This window comes from Dipodomys ordii, unplaced genomic scaffold, assembly GCF_000151885.1.
Source record: "Dipodomys ordii isolate 6190 unplaced genomic scaffold, Dord_2.0 Scaffold150, whole genome shotgun sequence".
Classification (NCBI taxonomy): Eukaryota; Metazoa; Chordata; class Mammalia; order Rodentia; family Heteromyidae; genus Dipodomys; species Dipodomys ordii.
In genome coordinates this window covers 6,354,800-6,374,023 of record NW_012267366.1, presented here as the reverse complement: position 1 = coordinate 6,374,023, position 19,224 = coordinate 6,354,800, and the positions used below count along the sequence as shown (strand labels likewise).

At 37.6% G+C, this 19,224-nt stretch overlaps 1 protein-coding gene across 1 annotated transcript in view; it reads left to right on the top strand.

Moving 5' to 3' along the window:
- Positions 1-19,224, top strand: part of Bend2 (BEN domain containing 2) — a 61,356-nt gene that overhangs the window by 34,582 nt on the left and 7,550 nt on the right. The window contains exons 10-16 of the mRNA XM_013032110.1: positions 873-1,010; positions 6,461-6,589; positions 9,048-9,272; positions 11,889-12,026; positions 16,534-16,698; positions 18,105-18,206; positions 18,947-19,147. Coding sequence (XP_012887564.1) covers positions 873-1,010; positions 6,461-6,589; positions 9,048-9,272; positions 11,889-12,026; positions 16,534-16,698; positions 18,105-18,206; positions 18,947-19,147 — 1,098 coding nt within the window. The remainder of the gene's footprint in view (positions 1-872; positions 1,011-6,460; positions 6,590-9,047; positions 9,273-11,888; positions 12,027-16,533; positions 16,699-18,104; positions 18,207-18,946; positions 19,148-19,224) is intronic.

Here is a 19,224-nt window from a genome sequence, read left to right as displayed (position 1 = left end):
TTGTTCACCCTTCTTCCCTCCATTCCTATCCCGGTTCCCAGTGTCCCAAAAAGAAAAATATTACACAACAAAAACGTTTCCATCTCTTAGAATATTTTTAAACCAAATAGTTATTTAGATGATTAGAGAAGTTATACCTTTGGATTCATCCCCTATGTATACCCTCTTTTAGTCAGTTTTTATGTAAATACATAGGGGTCTGAGTTAGTTATCATGTATAGTTGTATATTAGATCTAGTTTCCAGAGGGAACATGTGGTTTTTGTCTTTTTGAGCTTGGTTCAACTCACTTAACATGATTTGTTCTAGGTCCCTCCATTTCCCTGCAAATGTTGTAATATTCTTTCTGATGGATGAGAGAAATTCCATTGTGTATATGTAGCACATTTTCTTTCTTTCCTTCCTCCCTCCCTCCCTCCTTCCCCCTTCCTTCCTTCCTTGTCAGTTGTGGGGCCTTTGTACTATCCCTCAGCTCTTCAGCTCAAGGCTAGTGCTCTACCACTTGAGCCACAGCACCACTTCGGGCTTTTTCAGCATATGTGGTACTGAGGAATCAAACCCAGGGCCTCATGCATGCAAGGCAAGCACTCTACCACTGACCCATCTTCCCAGCCCAGTAGCACATTTTCTTGATCCACTCATCTATTGTAGGGATCTAGACTGTTTCCATGTCTTGGCTTTTGTGAATAGTGCAGCATGAATGTGCATGGATGTGAAAGTGTCTATATGCTCTCTTGGCTTGTTATGTTCTGGGCAGATGTCCATGAGTGGTATGGCTGGATCATAGGGTAGTTTTATGTGAAGATAGTCTTTTTCTGGCTAATTAATGACACAAGTTTAAATATATTATAATAGATCATTGTTTCCTTTCAGATACTGAAGATACTATAGTGATAGAAATATCAGAGGATGCAGAAATCAGTGGCCAAGTAATCGATTACCCAGGTGTTTTGGGACATTTTAGTGAATCTGATTCTGAAAATGTTTCTAATTCTGAATCTACAAATTTCCGTGAGTTTGAAATGATATATAATATAGAAGACATTTTAAATTCTGGATTTTAAAGTTAAAATATTTTAGTTTTTATGGGTTTGGGCCTCTTGGTAGGTAAGTAAGTCCTTTGTACCTAATGTTACATCTTAAGTCCTTTTACTTGCTTTTTCAGATAAGGTCTCATGCATTTTGCTTGCACTTACCTCAAAACCAACATTCCTTACTTCTCCCATGTGGTTGTGATTGTACATTTTATCGAATGCCCAACTTCATTTTCTTTTTGGTTTGGGTCTTGCTCATTAATTTGTCTTTGTTGAGTATTACTACTACTATTGTTACTGCTGCTGCTACTTCTTTTTGTTTGTACTAGGGCTTGAATTCAGGGCCTGGATGTTGTCCCTGAGCTATGTTGCTCAAAGCTAACACTCTACCATTTGAACCACACTTTCCATTGTCCCTTGATTACAATGAACAACTCTTAGGTCACTCAGATTCTGGGCTGGCCTATTACTATCATCCTCTCAGTCTTAACTTCCCAAGCAGTGATGATTACAAGTGTGAACCACAGTGTACGGTTCAATGCTTAGAGGATACTTACTTAGATGTTTCCAGTTCTACTTTTATTGATGAGTATGCATTTAGTTCTACATTATTTTATTACATGAGCAGCTATATCCTATTCAGAACTGGGGCTATAACCCAAGTCCTTGTTCATGCTAGACTAGACAAGTACTATACGAGTGAGTTAACAAACTTCACCTTGATTTTTTTTTTAACTTAGAAAAGACATGGCTCATTTTAATTTATAATACTCCTTCATAGCTTCAGTTAGGGCTCAATTTTCATAAATTATTTAATTTTTTTATTGTGAGAATACCGTACAGAGGAGTTACAATTACATGGGCAAGATAACGAGTACATTTCTTATCAAGCATTGTTGCCTCCTCTTTTGTTTCCCCTTCCCATCCCTTCCCATACTCCTCCCCTCCTCCCACCTGATCCTCCCCCCACCCCCACCTTGATTTTTTTTTGAGACCAGGTGTCATTATGTGGGCCAAATTGGCCTGGAATATTTCTTGTAGTCTAAGTTGTACTTAAACCTATGATTACTTTGGTTTCTGCCACCTGAGTGCAAAGATCACTGGCTAGTGCCACCACATGTGAGTAAATGCACAGGTTTGATGGTCCCCTATGAAAGTGAAGGACTAGTTCCGTCAGTGCAAGAATAGTTCATTTTATTCTTGTACAATCACAGTGCCATTTCTCTTGTCACCCTTTCTTTATGTCCTCTCTTTGCTAATACCTACCAATTACTCTTCTTTCTGTTTGTAGTTGTCATTTCAAGAATGTTAAGAGAAGTTGGTGATGCATGTCTGTAATCCTAGAAATGGAGAGGCTGACAGTCCTGAATTTCAGGCCTTCCTAGGCTATATGGTGAAATTCTGCCTCAAAAAAATAGCAAAAAAAATGTCAAGATAATCAAATTTTTAATGTAGAGGCATTGGTTTCTCATGCAGCATACTTTTCTGAAAATACTTCCCTATTGCTGCTTATACCCATGATCCCTCCATTTAGGATTTTGGATTGCATTCCATATACTCAATATATGATTGTTTTCCCCTGGTGGGATGCCATTTTAATAGCTCCCTAGCAATAGGTAAGGGTAATAGTGATGTATACACTTTCATTTTTCCTTCTTTTACCCTGCTACTTCAAATTCTATTATTTAACATTCTTGCTGTGTGAAGAATTTTCTTTGTCCTTTAAGGATAAATTTATGAGAGTAAAGTAATTTAGTTTTTCTCATGTGAAAAATTGTTTTATTCCTCTATATTATTTCAGTGTAGTTTTGCTCTGTATAAATTAATAAAGGTTGAGAGTTTTGAAACTATTTTCTTATAGAAGATCTGACTGCTGTGGGAGCCAGCCTGGTAATCAGTCCTGAGGTGATGCATATCCCACCAGTGATGAGAAATGACCATGGCCAATACTCTTACTCAGCTGACACTCTTGTCTTCAATTCTGGTGAGTGTCTGTTGATACACATAACAAACTGCAATACAGAATCTTGATCTATCAATATCTCAAGCCCTCAATGCAAGCTAGCTATAGTTTATTTTTAAATCAAGCTTCTTTAACAGCAGTAATTTTAGTAAAGTGAGGTTCACATAAATATTTCTTACACAGGAAATATGTTATGATTCTGTTTGTAGTCTGCTTTGCTCTGCCAACAGTAGCATACATCAAAACAGGTAAAGCAATACAACCAGGATATCGACATCAATCCAAATACAAATTTTATTGAGATATATTATAATATCTAATTTTTATATAATATTTATTTATTTACTTAGTTATTGGAGCTTGAACTTGGGGCTTGGGCACTGTCCCTGAGCTCCTTTGCTCAAAGCTAATGTTCTACCAATTTGAGCCACAGCACCATTTCTGATTTTCTGGTGGTTAATTAGAGATAAGAGTCTCACAGACTTTCCTGGCCAGGCTGGCTTTGAACCACGATTCTTAGATCTTGGCCTCTTGAGTAGCCAGGATTACAGGTGTGAGCCACTAGCACCTCTACTATAATTTATTGAATGAGTTGTTTTGATTCTAGCATCAGTTAAACACAGAGACAATCCCTCACCATCAGCTACCTCATCTTGCTTTTTGACCATACCCCCTCTCTCATGTTACCCCATCCTTTCCTTCACTTATACCAGTTCCCTAATGCCTGGACAATATTGTTCTCTGTAAAGTTGCCAGTTGAAGAGTATTTTCTACAGGGAAGCATACATTATGGATGTTTTGTGTTCCAACACTATAATTCCCTGAAGACAGATAAAATTTTTTTGTACCAATAAGTTTCTGCCTTTTTGTTCCTTTTTCCATTTTTTACTTTTCCTTTTTGAAATACTGGTGTTTGAATCCAGGGTGTCCCCTAGCAGCTTATATTCTGTCATTTGAGCCAGTACCCCAGGCCTTCTCTTTGCAGTTTTTTTTCAAAATAGGACCTGCCTAATTTTACATAGGCTGGCTGCAGACTCAAAATCCATTTAACCTTATCTCCTGAGGAACTGGGATTACTTGTGTGCTCTAAAGTCTCAGTTGTTTGCTCTTCATTGTTGAATTGTTTTCCTTTGATTGGATGCTGACTAGTTATTTTAATCTACTCATACATTGATTATCATATAGATTTTAGACCCCCAGGAATTAGAAGTAAAGCACTATCATATTCATATACTGACTTCTGTAACTCTAAAGTTTTACTATTATTTGTAACTAATTTTTCACTATAATGAATGCCAATAGTGCAATTGCTAGTATTATGGTGATCAGTTTACTTTCCTAAGAAACCGTGAAACAATTTTTCGGAGAAATGGTAGCATTTTATATTCCCATTGGCAATGTATGGAGCATCTAGTTTTCACAGCCATATTTCTGGTTTTTCATTTTTCTTCTTTCCTTATTGATGCTTTAAATTTCTTCTCACCATATTTTCTGCTTGAAGATATTCTTTACGTGCTTCATTAAATATAGCCAAAAGTTTAAAGAATATCATAAGGGAGCATCAGTGTCTTTAGGCTTTGAAGATCTTATACTGTTAGGAATACCAGGACAAAAAGAATTCATAGTTTATTGCCCAGCTTTATTTGGACATTTCAGTGCACCAAATTCTGAAACTTCATCTTCCTCTGTATCTTCAAATTTGGTAAGTTTGAAATGACGTATAGTATAGCTGTTTTTAATAGCTGTTTTTAAATAAAGATTCATTAACATTCATTTTTGTTTTTGGTGATATTGAGGTTTAAACTCAGGGCCTTATGCTTGATAAGCAAGTCTCTTACCTCTTGAGCAACACACTTAAGTTTGCTATTGCTGAATACTATCTCATGGTTTGAATATATTTCATATTTTTAAACTGTTACCTCTTGAAGGACAGCTTTGTTTTTCTTCTAGATTTTGTTAACAGGACCCTGATAAATATTCCTGTACCCATGTTTATGTAAATGTAGTTTTCGTTCTTCCTTTGTTGAGGAATAGTTTTACATGGCATACATAAGAATTGGTTTAAAACAAACCCCATTCACTCACCTGATGCTGGTGACTTATGCCTGTAATCCGAACTACTCAGGAGGTTGAGGTTTGAGAATTGCAGTTTGAGGCCAGCCTGTGCAGTAACGTCCGTGAGAATCTTATCTCCAATCAGTTACCAAAAAGCTGAAATTGAAGCTATGGCTTAAGTGGTAGAGTTGTAGCCTTCAGCCAAAAATCTCAGGGACTGCACCCACCCAGGCTGTGAGTTCAAGCCTCAGGACCTGTACACACACACACACTCTCTCTCTCTCTCTCTCTCTCTCTCTCTCTCTCTCTCTCACATTTTTTCTTTCTATTTTTTTTGTATATTGCAGATAAGTTGGTTATGAATATTCATACACTGGCTATTGTGTCAATAAATGTAATTTCTTTGTCATAAGTGCAAAGAATGCAATTAGTGAGCCTTATTTAATAGCATGTTCTTTTTTTGTCTTTTTATTGTGAGAATACCTTATAGAGGAGTTACAATTACATGGGCAAGATAAGGAGTACATTTCTTATCAAGCATTGTTTCTTTCTCTTTGTTTCCCCTTCTCATCTCTTCCCATACTTCCCCCCTCCCCCCACCCGATCCTCCACCCCCCCCACCAAAGTTGTAAAGTTCATTTTTTGACATAACGACTTGTACATCTCATTGTTGCAATGGGTCCACCTGTATCCCTAGTTAAACAGTTTGTTTTTTCCCTTCCCCTCCACAAATTATACCAATATCAAATACAGTGAAAGCATGTTCTGTTTTCTAAGAAGCTCCCAAACAATTTTTCAGAGAGGCTGTAACTTTTCGTGCCGTCAGTAGCAGTGTAGGTATGATCTAGTTCCTACACATTTATATTTCTACTGTATTTTTTTCTTCTTGACACACTAAGAATTGTTCATTTGTAATATCTTTATTGTTTAAAACTTGTCCTCTAACCATTTTTTTGTCTATACGTAAATTTTTGTGCTGGTACTGGGGTTTGAACTCAGAGCCTCATACTCTCACTTGGCTTTTTCACTCAAGGCTGGTACTCTCTCCTACTTGAGCCACATTTTCACTTCTAGTTTTTGTTCTCTCTCCCTCTCCCTCTCCCTTTCCCTCCCCCTCTCTCTGTGTCTGTCTCTCTGTGTCTGTCTGTCTGTCTGTCTCTTTCTGCTTAATTGGAGATTAGACTGCCTTAAGCTGCAATAGTCAGATCTTTTCCTACTGAGTAGCTAGGATTTCATGTGTGAGATACTGGTGCTGGGCACTTCTTATTCTCCAAATAGTCTTTCTTTTTTTCTTTTTCCTCTCAAATATCCTTTCATTATATCTTTTGTGCTTGAAGATACTCTTCATATAGTTGATTAAAGACACCTAAAAGTTTAAAGTGTCATAACAGGGTTTCATTTCCTTTTAGGTTTTGAAGAAGTTGTATTAGGAATGCCAGGAGAAATACAAGTCGATGGTCAAACAGTCTATTACCCAACTTTTTTAGGACATAAAGCTGTTACATATTCTGAAACTGCATCTGCCTCTTCAGATATTGGTGAGTTTGAAATGATACATAGCACAAGTAGCAGGGTTTTGAAAATACAAATTTCTTCAACACTTACTGTTTTTGTTTTTTTTTGTTGTTGTACTGAAGCTTTAACTCAGGGCTTCATGCTTGCTAGGCAAGTCCTTAACCACTTGACTCACATCTTCTCTTGTTTATACTTTAGTAATTTTTTAGCATCTCATGCTCTTTGTCTGGGCTGACCTCAAAACAAAGTTTCTCACTTACTTATTTAGCTTGGATTTCAAATGTCATCACCATACTCATATTCTTCTTTGAAGTTGGTCTTGTTTCCTATTACTATGTTGAGTAGGCTGGTTTCAAACCAACCAAGTAGTTGAGATTATAGTTGTAAACTATTATGCCTAGCCAGCTGTCTTAATATTAGTTCTTAGTGACAATATCTTAAAAATTAATCCTTTCATCTTGGAATCACAGTTTGATGGAAGAAATGGTACAGAGAGCCCTTGAGTATCCTTTAATTTGTTTCCCCTAAAAGTATCATTTTTCAAAAATGGTAAAATATCATATGACATGGAGACAATCCATAGATATTATTGGTATGTGCCCAGTTTTGCTTTTGTTCAGTTATATGTGCATCTCACAGTATGGAATTTTATGAGATGATTTATGTGTCTACCACCACAGTCAGGGGAGAGATTATTTCTGTCATTTCCCCCATTGTTCTTTGATAACTATAGCCAACACTCTAATCATCCCTATCTCTATAACCCATCACTAATACCTAGATCTATCTTTTGTTTCTTAAGACTTATGTAAGTAGATTGATATAGTTTGGCTTTATTTTTCACTCAGTTTAATTTTTTGGAGTCATCTAGATTGTTGTGTATTAATAGTTAAACTATCTCATTGTTTGAATATACTCCCAGTTTTTGCCCTTTTACTTTATTGAAGGACATCTTGTTAATTTTTTCCTAGATTTTACTTCCAGGAATAAAGAAACAAAAAAAAATCACATAGTACATTAAAAACAACAGCAACAAAGATAAAACTTCTTGTTTCCCCATCTTGGGGTTCATTTCGCTTAGCATCATCTTATATGGTCATATGTACATAGCTTTTGACCTTTTCTGCTTGTCCTAGACATACACTAGTTATTGCAGATAAGGGAAACTATGGGACCTATGTTTCTTTGGGCCTGGCTTACTTAATATAATTTTTCCAAGTCTTTCCATTTCCTAACAAATGGGGCACTGTCATTCTTTCTGATGGAGGCATAGAATTCCATTGTGTATATATTCCACATTTCTTGATCCATCTATTGACGAGTATCTGGGTTGGTTCTATATCTTAGTTATGGCGAATAATGCCAGTTCTTGGACTTAACTTTGGTAAATTCTGAGTGTTTTTTCCATTATATGTGACTTTCTTCTCCATCTCCTCTGTTTTATCTTTATCTGATGATATTCTATTTTCCATCTCATTTACTCTGTTCCTAGGGCTTCTATTGTGATTTGTATTGTGGAAATTGAACTAATTATGGTTCCTATATTGGTTCTCAAAGTGTTAATTTCATCTTTTGATGAGGTATGCGTGTCTGCGTTTCTTTTTTGAACTCATGGAATTCTTTTGTGAAATCTTGTCTCTGCTCTTGAAATTGCTTTTAGAACTCTCCATTTATTTCTTTGGAAAATTCTGTCATCATATCTTTAATTGTTCTTTTCTCCTCCATTTATTCTTTGATGTCCCTGGAGTTCTTTCCTGGATTGCTGCTGGCTTTTTTTTGGTCGGTTGTAGGGCTTGACCTCTGGGCCTACACACTGTCTATGAGCTCTTCAGCTCAAGTCGAGTGCTCTACCCCTCGAGCCACAGTACCACTTCCTGCTGCTGGCTTTTGGAATTGGTTTTCTGTCTTAACTGTTCATGAATCTTGTAATCTTTCATTGTGATTTATGCATTTGGGAGTCAGGAATTATCAGGGCCCTGTCCTGATTTCTGCCTGGTGGGTGGCAGCCTTCATTGGCTCTGGGTTTGTTCTCACTGGTTCGCCGATGGGAGCTGGCTTCCCAGGCCACCTGGTATCTGTGTGGCCACTCAGCCTTGTGCTGGCTGACCAGAACTTTGTCTGCTCTGCAGCTGGGACTGAGCAGGTAAGATTCTGGTTTCCAGGGTAGGCATTGGCTTCAGAAGGGATCAGGTGCACTGGGTATTTTTGTGCCTTGGCCCTAGACTGTCTTTCCCTCTCCACCACTGGTCGGCACTTGGTCTACAGCTTGGTCTGCCTCATCTTACGTGCATGTGTGCTCTGCGCACTGTTGCACTGTCGGCACACTCACACAGTTTGCAATTCTAGATGGGGCAGGTTTTTTTAATCCGATCCCTCCAGGGGCCAGTGCCTCTCGACAGGGGTGTGCTGTCAGTAGTAAGCACATTCCCATGAATCATGCTTTACGACAGGGGCTGACATGAAGGAGCACCCGCTTAGCAGGTTTTGGCGGGCAAGGAATGTTCCTCCCACTGGCTGCTGCCAGTGCAAACTCTCCCGATAGCCAGTACTGTATGAGACACATGGTCTTAGCATCTGTCAAGTATGAATCCTGTGGCCTTCCACTGAAGCCAGCAGGTGGGATGGGGAAGGGCTCTGGCCAGTTCGTCCCCTTAAAGTGTGGTGTTCCTTCTTGTGAGGGAGAGGGAATGGTCCAGGTCAAGCTCTGTGAGTCACAGCTAACCCTGTTCTCCCATGGGGGGACCCCCAGCATGATACTTACCCTGGGACTGGTTGTGGGCTGTCTGGCAGTGCTTTGGGAGCTCTCAAGGTCTGGGTGTCATGGTGTCTCACCTCTGGTCTCAGTCTGTCTGCGCTGTCCTGGTCCTGCGCTGTCTAGGTCCTGTCCTTTCCAGGTCCTGTGCTGTTGTAGTATTCTGCATCTCTGTTCTGCAGTCTGCTGGTGGTCCTGAAGCCCCCGGAAGCCCGGGGTCCAGCAAGGGGTAGAGGAGTAGTCTTCATGATTTTTACATCTTTGTGTGTGCAGTTTATGAGTTTTTTTTCTTTTTCAGTTCCTGTGATTCTCTGTGCAATTTTTCTTTGTTGTCGATCTCTTGGGGGAATCTGCATGTAGGGACCCCCAACTCTCTGGTTGTAGAGGGCTAGGATGATTCCCTATTGTTTGGGCACCATCTTTACATTTGTACTGTTTTTCTTTCATTGTTCCTTCTTTCTCCCTGCTACTTAAAATTGAATTCTGTTTACAAGCTTCTTGTGTGAAAGTGTTCCTTTACCCTTTCTTTAAGCATAAGTCTATGAAGAGAGAAGTACTTTTATTTTTTTTTCAAGTTAGAAATGGTTTTTTTCCTATACATTATTTCAGGATGATTTTGCTATGTATAAATTAATAGAGGTTAAGAGTTTTGAATTTTTTTTTAACAGAAGCGCCAATACTGATAGTAGAAGAAGACAGCCTGGAAAGCAACCCTGAGTTGATAAATTTCCCTGCAGTTGTGAATTACAATGACCATTCATTCTCTTTGTTTTCACCTGACAGTCTTCCACCTGATTCTGGTAAGGTTTAGATGGTACACATTGCAAATACACTATAGGATCTGGATCTGTTTGCATCCCAAATACTCAGTATAGCCAGATCTATTCCATTTTTTAAAATTAAATTTCATATTTCTAACAACAGAAACAATTTTAACAATAATTTTAGATTCACATGGATGCATAAGAAATAATAAAGCATGAACCTGTTTATAGATTTGCTCTTTTTCTCCCAACAATAACTAATCTTTCAAAACTAAGATAACACAATCAGTACATTGAAATTAAATATAGATGTTATTGAGAAGTCTCAATTTAGCTTGTAGTAATTGTGTGTATTTATATTTGTTTCTATGCAGATTTATTACATGAGTAGTTTTGATTTCTATCACCAGTCAGAATAATAAGCCTAATCCCTTAGCACCAGTGGCCTTACCTTGCCTTTTTCACCATACCCCCTATTTCACATCACTGTATACTTTCCTTCCTTTCTGTCTGGGAAAAAATCGCTCTCTATAATTTTGCTAACTTGAGTGTTTGCCGCCAGGTGCTGGTGATTCACATTTGTAATCCTAGCTATTCAGGAGGCTGAGATCTCAGGATCTTGATCTGAAGCCATTCTGGTCAGGAAAGTCCCTGAGACTTTCATGTCCAGTTAATCACCATAAAGCTGAAAGTGGGACTGTGTCTCAATTGGTAGAGCAAAAAAGCTAAGGAATGCTAATGTTCTAAGTTCAAGTCCCAGTGCCCATACAAAAAATTGTTTCTTTGCTTTTGTCAGTTGTGGGGCTTAAACTCTGGGCTTGGGCGCTGTCCCTCTCAGCTCTTCAGCTCAAGGCTAGCACTCCACCATTTGAGCCACAGTGCTCACTTTTGGCTTTTTCTGTTTATGTGGTGCTGAGGAATCACACCCAGGGCCTCATGCATGCGAGGCAAGCACTCTACCACTGAGCCACCTTCCCAGCCCCCCACCAAATGTTTTATAATGGGAATTATATATTATGGATATCAGTCATATTTCTCAGAAGACTTGTACAAATTTTGCTTTTATTAATAAATATTTCTGTTTTGCATTTTTTTTGCAGACTGAGGATTGAACCTAGGGTCTTCCACTTGTAACATAGTTTTTATTACTTAAGCCAGCTTGCCTACTTTGTTTTCAAGGTAGTTTCTCCCTAGCTCGTCTCCGTTTGCTCACAAATATATCAGTACTCACAAATATATCTACTCAATATATTGAGCTCTTCAAAAATGCAATTTGAAGGAAGCCTGGTCAGAAAAGTATGAGACTTCAAAAAAGAAGTAAAAACATCAAAACACAAGGGTGGTATATTGCCTCACCTGGTAGGATGCAAGCCAAGCACGCAAACCAAGTGAATATGCAAAGCCCTTAGTTCAAACTTCAGTACCACAAAAACCCAACCAAGTTTATACTACTTCTCTGACTTTGCCAAGGCTAACCTGGTATTTGAAATGCTCTTTTCTGACTGTCTTTTTTCTGTTTTAATGCTGGTACTAAGACTTGAACTCAGGGCCTAGGTGTTGTCCCCTATCTTTTTTGCTCAAGGCTGGCACTCTACCCCTGGAGTGACAGCTCCATTTCTAGCTCTTTGGTGGTTAGAGATAAGTCTCTTAGACTGTCATACCTAGGCTGGCTTTGAACTACAATCCTGAGATCTCAGTCTCATGAGTATCTAGCAGTGCTCAGCTCTTAGAGGATTTTTACTTTTAGATTTTCCAGAGGATGATTTTAATTAACAATAGTATTCATGACTGGACTTTTTTTTTCAGATATTGAGAAGGTTATACTGATAAAAATGCCTGAAACAGTAAAAGTCAATGATCAGATTGTCGCTTACCCAGGCATATTAGGACGTATCATTACCTCAGATTCTGAAACTGCATCTGCATCTGAATCTGCAAATGTTGGTGAGTTTGTAATGATACATAGTACAAGCAGTAGTTTTTTTATATTTTTCTTTTTTGTTTAATTTTTCTTTTTTTAAAAAAATTTTAAGTAGTTGTACAAAGGAATTGCTGTTTAACAAAGTAGTTATGAATACCTATATCTCAATCAATGTCACCTCTTTCAACATACTCATCATATATTGGATTCTTTTTTTGTTAGTATTTTCTTTTTTTAATTTTTATTTTATTGTTAAGATGTTGTACAGAGGGGTTACAGTTACATTAGTAAGGCAATGAGTACATTTCTTGTTGATCATTGTTACCCCTTCCCTTCCTTCTTGTTGTCCCACTATCCCTTCCCTCCCCCAGCTCCCACACTTCTATCCCCCCTGCCCCCTCACTGCGTGAAGTTGTAAAGTTCGTTTCCAATATACTGTCCAGTAGGTATTTCCAGTATTTTCTTTGTTAAACTAATTTTTATGGTTATTGTAAAGGTGATGTACAGAACATAGAGATTGAATTCTTGACTGCATTCTCCTCACTCTTTTTTTCATGTGCCAACTTTTTCCCCTCTTTTTTAGTATATTAATATATATATACTTATTGTAAAGATACTGTACAGAGGGGTTATAGTTACATGAAGAACGTAATGAGTACATTTCCTATCAAGCACTGTTACCCTATTCCTTTGTTTTACCCTTACCATTCCTTTCTTCCCCACCTCTCCACCTCCTCCCCCTACAAGTTGTAAAGTTCGCTTTCAACATAGTGTCTGTACATCTCATTGCTAATAGTGTCTTGTACATCTAATTGCTACAAAGTAAGTGAAATGAACCCCAAGATAGGGACACAAGAGGTTTTATCTTCCTTGCTGTAGGTTTTAATGTAGTTATAATGTACTATGTGATTTTTTTGTTTCTTTTTTATGTTCTACCTCCATTCTATAACCCCTGTTTTCACTATATTTGATTCCAATGCCCTACATCTTGTATATACATTTTTCTTCCTGCTCTTTTCGTCCTCTTTTGTGTACACATTTTCCCGACCATACCTCTTTCAAGTAACCACATTCTGGCATTTATTTTGTTGAACTTTGACTTCGCCTAAGAGATTACAATATTTGAATTCTTTGAATCTACTGTATTTTAGTTACTACATGTGTATACACTTGCATACTACTCAACATATTTGCTCCACATAGAAGGGAAAACAGGGATCCTTTTGTCTCTCTGTTACTTCACTTAACATATTTTTTCTAAGTCTTTCTATTTCTTTACAAATGGTACAATATCATTCTAATATGTGACTAAAATTCCATTGTGTATATATACCACTAGGAATGCATCCATTTGTGTCAGATTCTCCAATTTATTGGCAGAAAGCTTTGCAAAGTATTCCCTTAAAATCTTCTGAATTTTGCTTGTTTTTGTTGTGATGTTCCCTTTTTCATCTCTAAATTTATTTATTTAGGGGATTTCTCTTAGGTCGCTAAAGGCCTGTCAATTTTATTAATCTTTTCAAAGAACTAACTTTTTGTTTTGTTGAAGCTTTATATGGATTTTTAAGACTAGTTCATTTTATTTCTGATCTAATTTCTATTATTTCTTTCTACTGGTTTTGGGTTTGGCTTGTTTCTGTTTCTAGGAGCTTGAGGTTCATTATTAGAGTATTGATTTAAGATTTATTTAATTTGTTCATGTGTAAGCACTCTTAGCTATAAACTGCCTTTGCTGTGTCACAGAGGAGCTGGTATTTTGTGTTTTCATTTATATTGAATTTCAGAAATGTTTGAATATCCCATGGGTTTGAATATTTTCTGTAATGGCTTTTGCTGTTGAGCTCTAATTTCATTCCATTATGTTCTGACAAGATACAGGTAGTAATTTCAATTTTCTTGAATTTTCAGAAATTTGCTTTGGGACTTAAGATGCTATCTATTTTGGAGAATGTTCATTGGGTTCCAAAAGAAATGTATATTGCAATGCTGCTGGATGGAATATTCTGTAGATGTATGTTAAGGCTAGCTCGTCAATGCAGTTATTTAGTTCTGAGGTTTCTAAATTTGTGTCTGGGTGATCTTTCCAAAGGTGACAGTGGTGTGTTGAAGTAAGCAGTGATTAATGTGTTTGGATCTATGTGTGTTTTTAGGTCAATTAGTATTTGTTTGATAAAGTTGGGAGTTCCAGCATTCAGTGCATAGATGTTTAGAATTTTATGGCCTCCTGATGGTGAGTTCCCTTTATGTAATGTCCTTCTTTGTCTCATCTTACTAATTTTAATTTGAAGTCTATTTGAAGTTGCTATTCCAACTTTTTTATGAGGGACATTTGCTTGAAAGAATTTGTTCCAACCTTTTACCTTGAGTAGGTATTTATCTTTGTCAGATGTCCTTCCTTCTTCCCTCCCTTCCCTCCCTCCCTCCCTCCCTCCCTTCCTTCCTTCCTTCCTTCCTTCCTTCCTTCCTTCCTTCCTTCCTTCCTTCCTTCCTTCCTTCCTTCCTTCCTTCTTCTTTCTTTGTCGTGGGGCTTGAACTCTGGGCCTGGGCACTATCCCTTAGCTCTTTAGCTCAAGGTGAGCACTCTACCGCTTGATCCACAGCACCACTGCCAGATGTTGTTTCTTATAGGCAGCAGATGAATGAATGGGTCTTGTGTCTTTTGATCAGAGAATTGAGCCAATTGGTATTAGTGTTAGAACTGAGTAGTATGTGATAGCTCCTGTTATGTTTCCTCCCTTCTTTAGGAGTTATATCTCTTTTGTTCTTATCCCTTCTTTTGTAGGTAGGGACATCTCTGAGTATTGTAGTGCTGGCTTGGTGGCAATAAATTGGTTTAGTGTCTAACAAGTAACACTGTTATATTTTTTCACTGACCAATGATCTTAACATCAATTCTTGGTGAAAATTTCAAAAACAAAACTTATTTTGAGGTATTTCAGAATCACGTGCAGGTGTAAGCAAATGCTGCAGAGAGCACTCATACTCTTTACTTAGTTTTCCTCCAAAGTAATACTAAAAAAATAAACACAATAAAATGGCACAGTCAGAATTTTTACATGGAGATAATTCACAGATCTTATTGGAATGTCCCCACTTTTTCTTATATCCACATGTGTTTTATGTGTATATGTATCTAATTGTATGAAATTTTATGATATGAGTAGATTTTTATGTCCACCACTATGTTCAGTGGAGACACCACTTCCTTTTGTATAAGCTTCCCTACAGTTGTCCTTTGATAAACCACAGTCAACTCTGGCTACCCCTGGCCCATGACCCATCTCTTAACATGTGGCTCTAGAGCTTTGTAAGTCTTCCAATTGATGTTCCAAACTGGCTTTGATTTTCACTCAGTTTGTTTTGTCCAGAGTGTCATCCCTGTTGTGTGTATTGATAATTATTTATTATATTGCTGAATAATAAACTATGGTTTGAAAATACTCCTTGTTTTTAACCCTTTTGTTTTTGAGATTTTGCTACCAGGAATAAAGCTTTGTTAATATTCCTATACCCATTTTTATCTAAATATAGTTTTAATTTCTCAATAGTTCATCCTTTTATATGGAGCAATAGTTCTCCATAGTATGTTTATAGACAGGTTTTGAAAAATCACTCCCTCCTTTTATTCCCCATTTTTTGAATAAGTTATTTCTCTGTCATGAGTGACAAGAATGCAACTGTTAGGTCTTATATTATATTTATCTTCCAAAGAGTTTTCCAAAAAGGCTTTCTAATTTCTTATAACCACATTTATATTTCTGATTGATCTTTTTTATTGTTTTGTTTCTGTCCTTGATGCACTAATATTTATTTTGAAGTGCAGATACATGTTTATTATATATGTGCATATATATGTATATGTAATCTATGTAATCTTTTTGTGTATGTGTATGTGTGCAGGTCCTAGGGCTTGAACTCAGTGCCTGGGTATACTGTACTTGAGCTTTTGTGCTCTCTCACTTGAACCACAACTTTCAGCTTTTTAGTGGTTAATTGGAGATGGGAGTCTCATGGACATTCCTTTCCAGACTGGTTGATATATAAATGGAATCCTTCCATCTCAATCTCTGGAATATTTTGGCGTACTAGAACATGCCACTGCATGCAGCTATAGTTAAGATGGAGTCTCTGGAACTTTTTGCTAATATTTTGGTCTAGAACAGCAAGGAACAAATTCCTTTTCTTTCCTTTTTCTTTAGGCGGGGTCAAGTCCTGGGGCTTGAATTCAGGGCCTGTGTGCTGTCCCTGAGATTTTTGTGCTCAAAGCCAGTTCCAGCTCCGTTTTCAATTTTTGGTAGTTAATTGGAGACAAGAGTCTCTTTCCTTCAGAGGCTTAGCTTTTGATCCACAAGCCTCAGATTTCAGTCTCCTGAGTAGCTAGGATTACAGACGTGAGCCACCAGTGCCTGGCAGAATGAATTCTTTTAATTTTGCTCTGTGTGAGAATGCCACTATTTCCCCTTTATTTGAAGGGTAATTTGATAATTTTATCTAGTACATACCTTTTGATCAAGAATTCTTTTCTTCCAGGAGTTGAAAAAGTTATACTTGAAGAGATACTATTTGATCCCAAAACTATGGATCAAGACAACTCAGATATAATGGATAACCCACCTGAGATTGGAAATGACAGTGACTATGATAATGATGAAGAAGATAATGAATCTCCATTTTTCTCTATCCCCCTCTTTTTTGGTGAGTTTGAAGTGATAGTGCTAGCAGCACTAAGTCATCCAGATTTTCATTTTTAAAGGGTAGTTTTGCTTCACAGTTGAGGTTTCTTTCAATGTTTAAAAATATTTTATTTATGGAAACATTTGGTACAAGCACAATCCAGCCTGGAAGGAAATATGAGACAAATTCCTTGCTTTTATTGGAAGATGACAGTAGCCAAAATATTTCCACATCATTGAAGTCACACTTTGGGTGAGTTTGGAATGATACTTATTACATAAAGCGCTGTTTTATCTAAATTCTTTAATGTCCTTAGTATAAGATAGTGGTGGCTTTTTCTAACTAAACTTTGTTTTCAGGAAAAATTTAGCTAAATATATAGTTGTAATAATGTAGTGGGATTCTGTATTTCCATTGTCCAGTTCACCCAAATAGTAACATTATGCAAAGCTATAGAAAAATTGTACAACCAGGATACTGATGTGACACTATTAATAGATATTATCTTAAGTTCCTCAGCTTTACTTTTATTCTTTTGTGTACATGTATATGTGCATGTTTTAGTTCAGTTTTCTCACATTTCAGGTTCATGCATCCTCTACTACAGGTCAGCCCCCAAATAATTCTGTCACCACCGTGTTCTCTCATTTACTCTGTTATAATTACATTTGCTGCTTTCTAGTTTAACATCTCTTCCCAAAGCCCTGCCCTGTTTTTAACTGCTGGAATCCACCAATCTGTTGTTTAAATCTGTGATTTGTCACTTCAACATTATATAAATGGAATCATGTGGTATATAACTTAGCAGTTGGCTTTTTTCCCCTAGTGCAGTTCCCTGATCTCTCATCCACATTGTTGCATGTACCAACCATTCTTCCTTTTATTGGTGAAGTGTATTCCATGGTCTAGATGCACTATGATTTATCTGTTTACCCCTTCTTTTTGGGTAAGTGACAACTTTTAAGTTTTTCTTAGAGAGTGCTTCCATTTCTCCTTTATTGATAACAATTTGGTGACAACGTAATAGCTCAAGCCTGTAATACTAGCTACTTGGGAGACAGAGATCCAAGGGATTGTGTCTAGAGATTAGCCTACACAGAAAAGTTCTTAAGACTTCATCTCAAGCAATCATGAGGCATGGTGGCGCTCCCCTATTACCCCAGCTACAGGGTAAACACAATAGCTGGGTATAATGGCCATGTGACTATCATACCCAACAACATGGGAAACACAAGTAGGAGTATCACAGCCCAGGGTAGCTCAGATCATAAAGCAAGACCCTCCCTTGAAAGTAATCATCACAAAGAGGTATTGGTGACTTGACTCAAGTTGTAGAGCACCTGCCTTGCAAGTATCAGTCCAGGTTTAATCCCTAGTATTGTCAAAAAACAAATGGTGAGTTTTTGTTTGTCTTTCAACACTGACAGATGACCAAGAACTGATACCTGTGAGAGTGAATTGCCCAGTTTCCATGGAAAATGATACAGGCCAAGATAACATTCCAGAATTTCCCTTAATCACAGGTTTTGGTATGTTTGAAATGATTCATAGTACAAGTAGCATACTTTTTTGGATCCGGTCGTGGGGCCTGAACTCTGGGCCTGGGCATTGTCCCTCAGCTCTTCAGCTCAAGGCTAGCACCCTACCACTTAAGCCATAGCGCCACTTCCGTCTTTTTAAAAAATTTTTTTCTGCTTATGTGGTGCTGAGGAATCGAACCCAGGGCCTCATGCATGCAAGGCAAGCGCTCTACCACTGAGCTACCTTCCCAGCCCCAAGTAGCATACTTTTAATACAATTTATTAGTTATAACCTAAATAAACATTTCACTTTGAGATATTTCAGAGTCACATGTCAGTATAAGAAATATGCTGGTAAATAGAAAAATGGTACCCAAAGAGATCTTTAATACCATTTACTGTTTCACATAGGAGTAATGTCATGTAAAAATAGCGGAAAATAATTCGCGTTAGAAATTGGTTAATTTGGGCTGGGGAGGTGGCTCAGTGGTAGAGCGCTTGCCTTGCATTCATGAGGCCCTGGGTTCGATTCCCGAGCACCACATAAGCAGAAAAAGCCAGAAGTGGCGCTGTGGCTCAAGTGGTAGAGCGCTAGCCTTGAGCTGAAGAGCTGAGGGACAGCGCCCAGGCCCAGAGTTCAAGCCCCACGGCTGACCAAAAAAGAAAAATAAAAGAAATTGGTTAATCTACATTAAACACTTTCATGAAATGTGTTTGAAAGCAAGGATTTTTTTCTTGGATTTTTAAAGCATATCTTGGAGATCCAAGAAGAAATATCAGGGTACATAATACTCATTTGGAGACTGTAGAGAAGATGACCAAACTCAGCCTTGCAGCCTGCTACTTGGTTTATGTGGTGTTCTCTGAGGAAAGTCTGATTAACAGTTCAGCAAGTATCAATGGTCTAGGTTACCCAGACCTGGATCCAAACAGAATGGCTGCAATAAGAGGTATGTGCATTTATTATGTAATTAGGGATTAAAAATCATTACTTGGTCATGTAAAAAGTGTTATTATTAATTAAAGA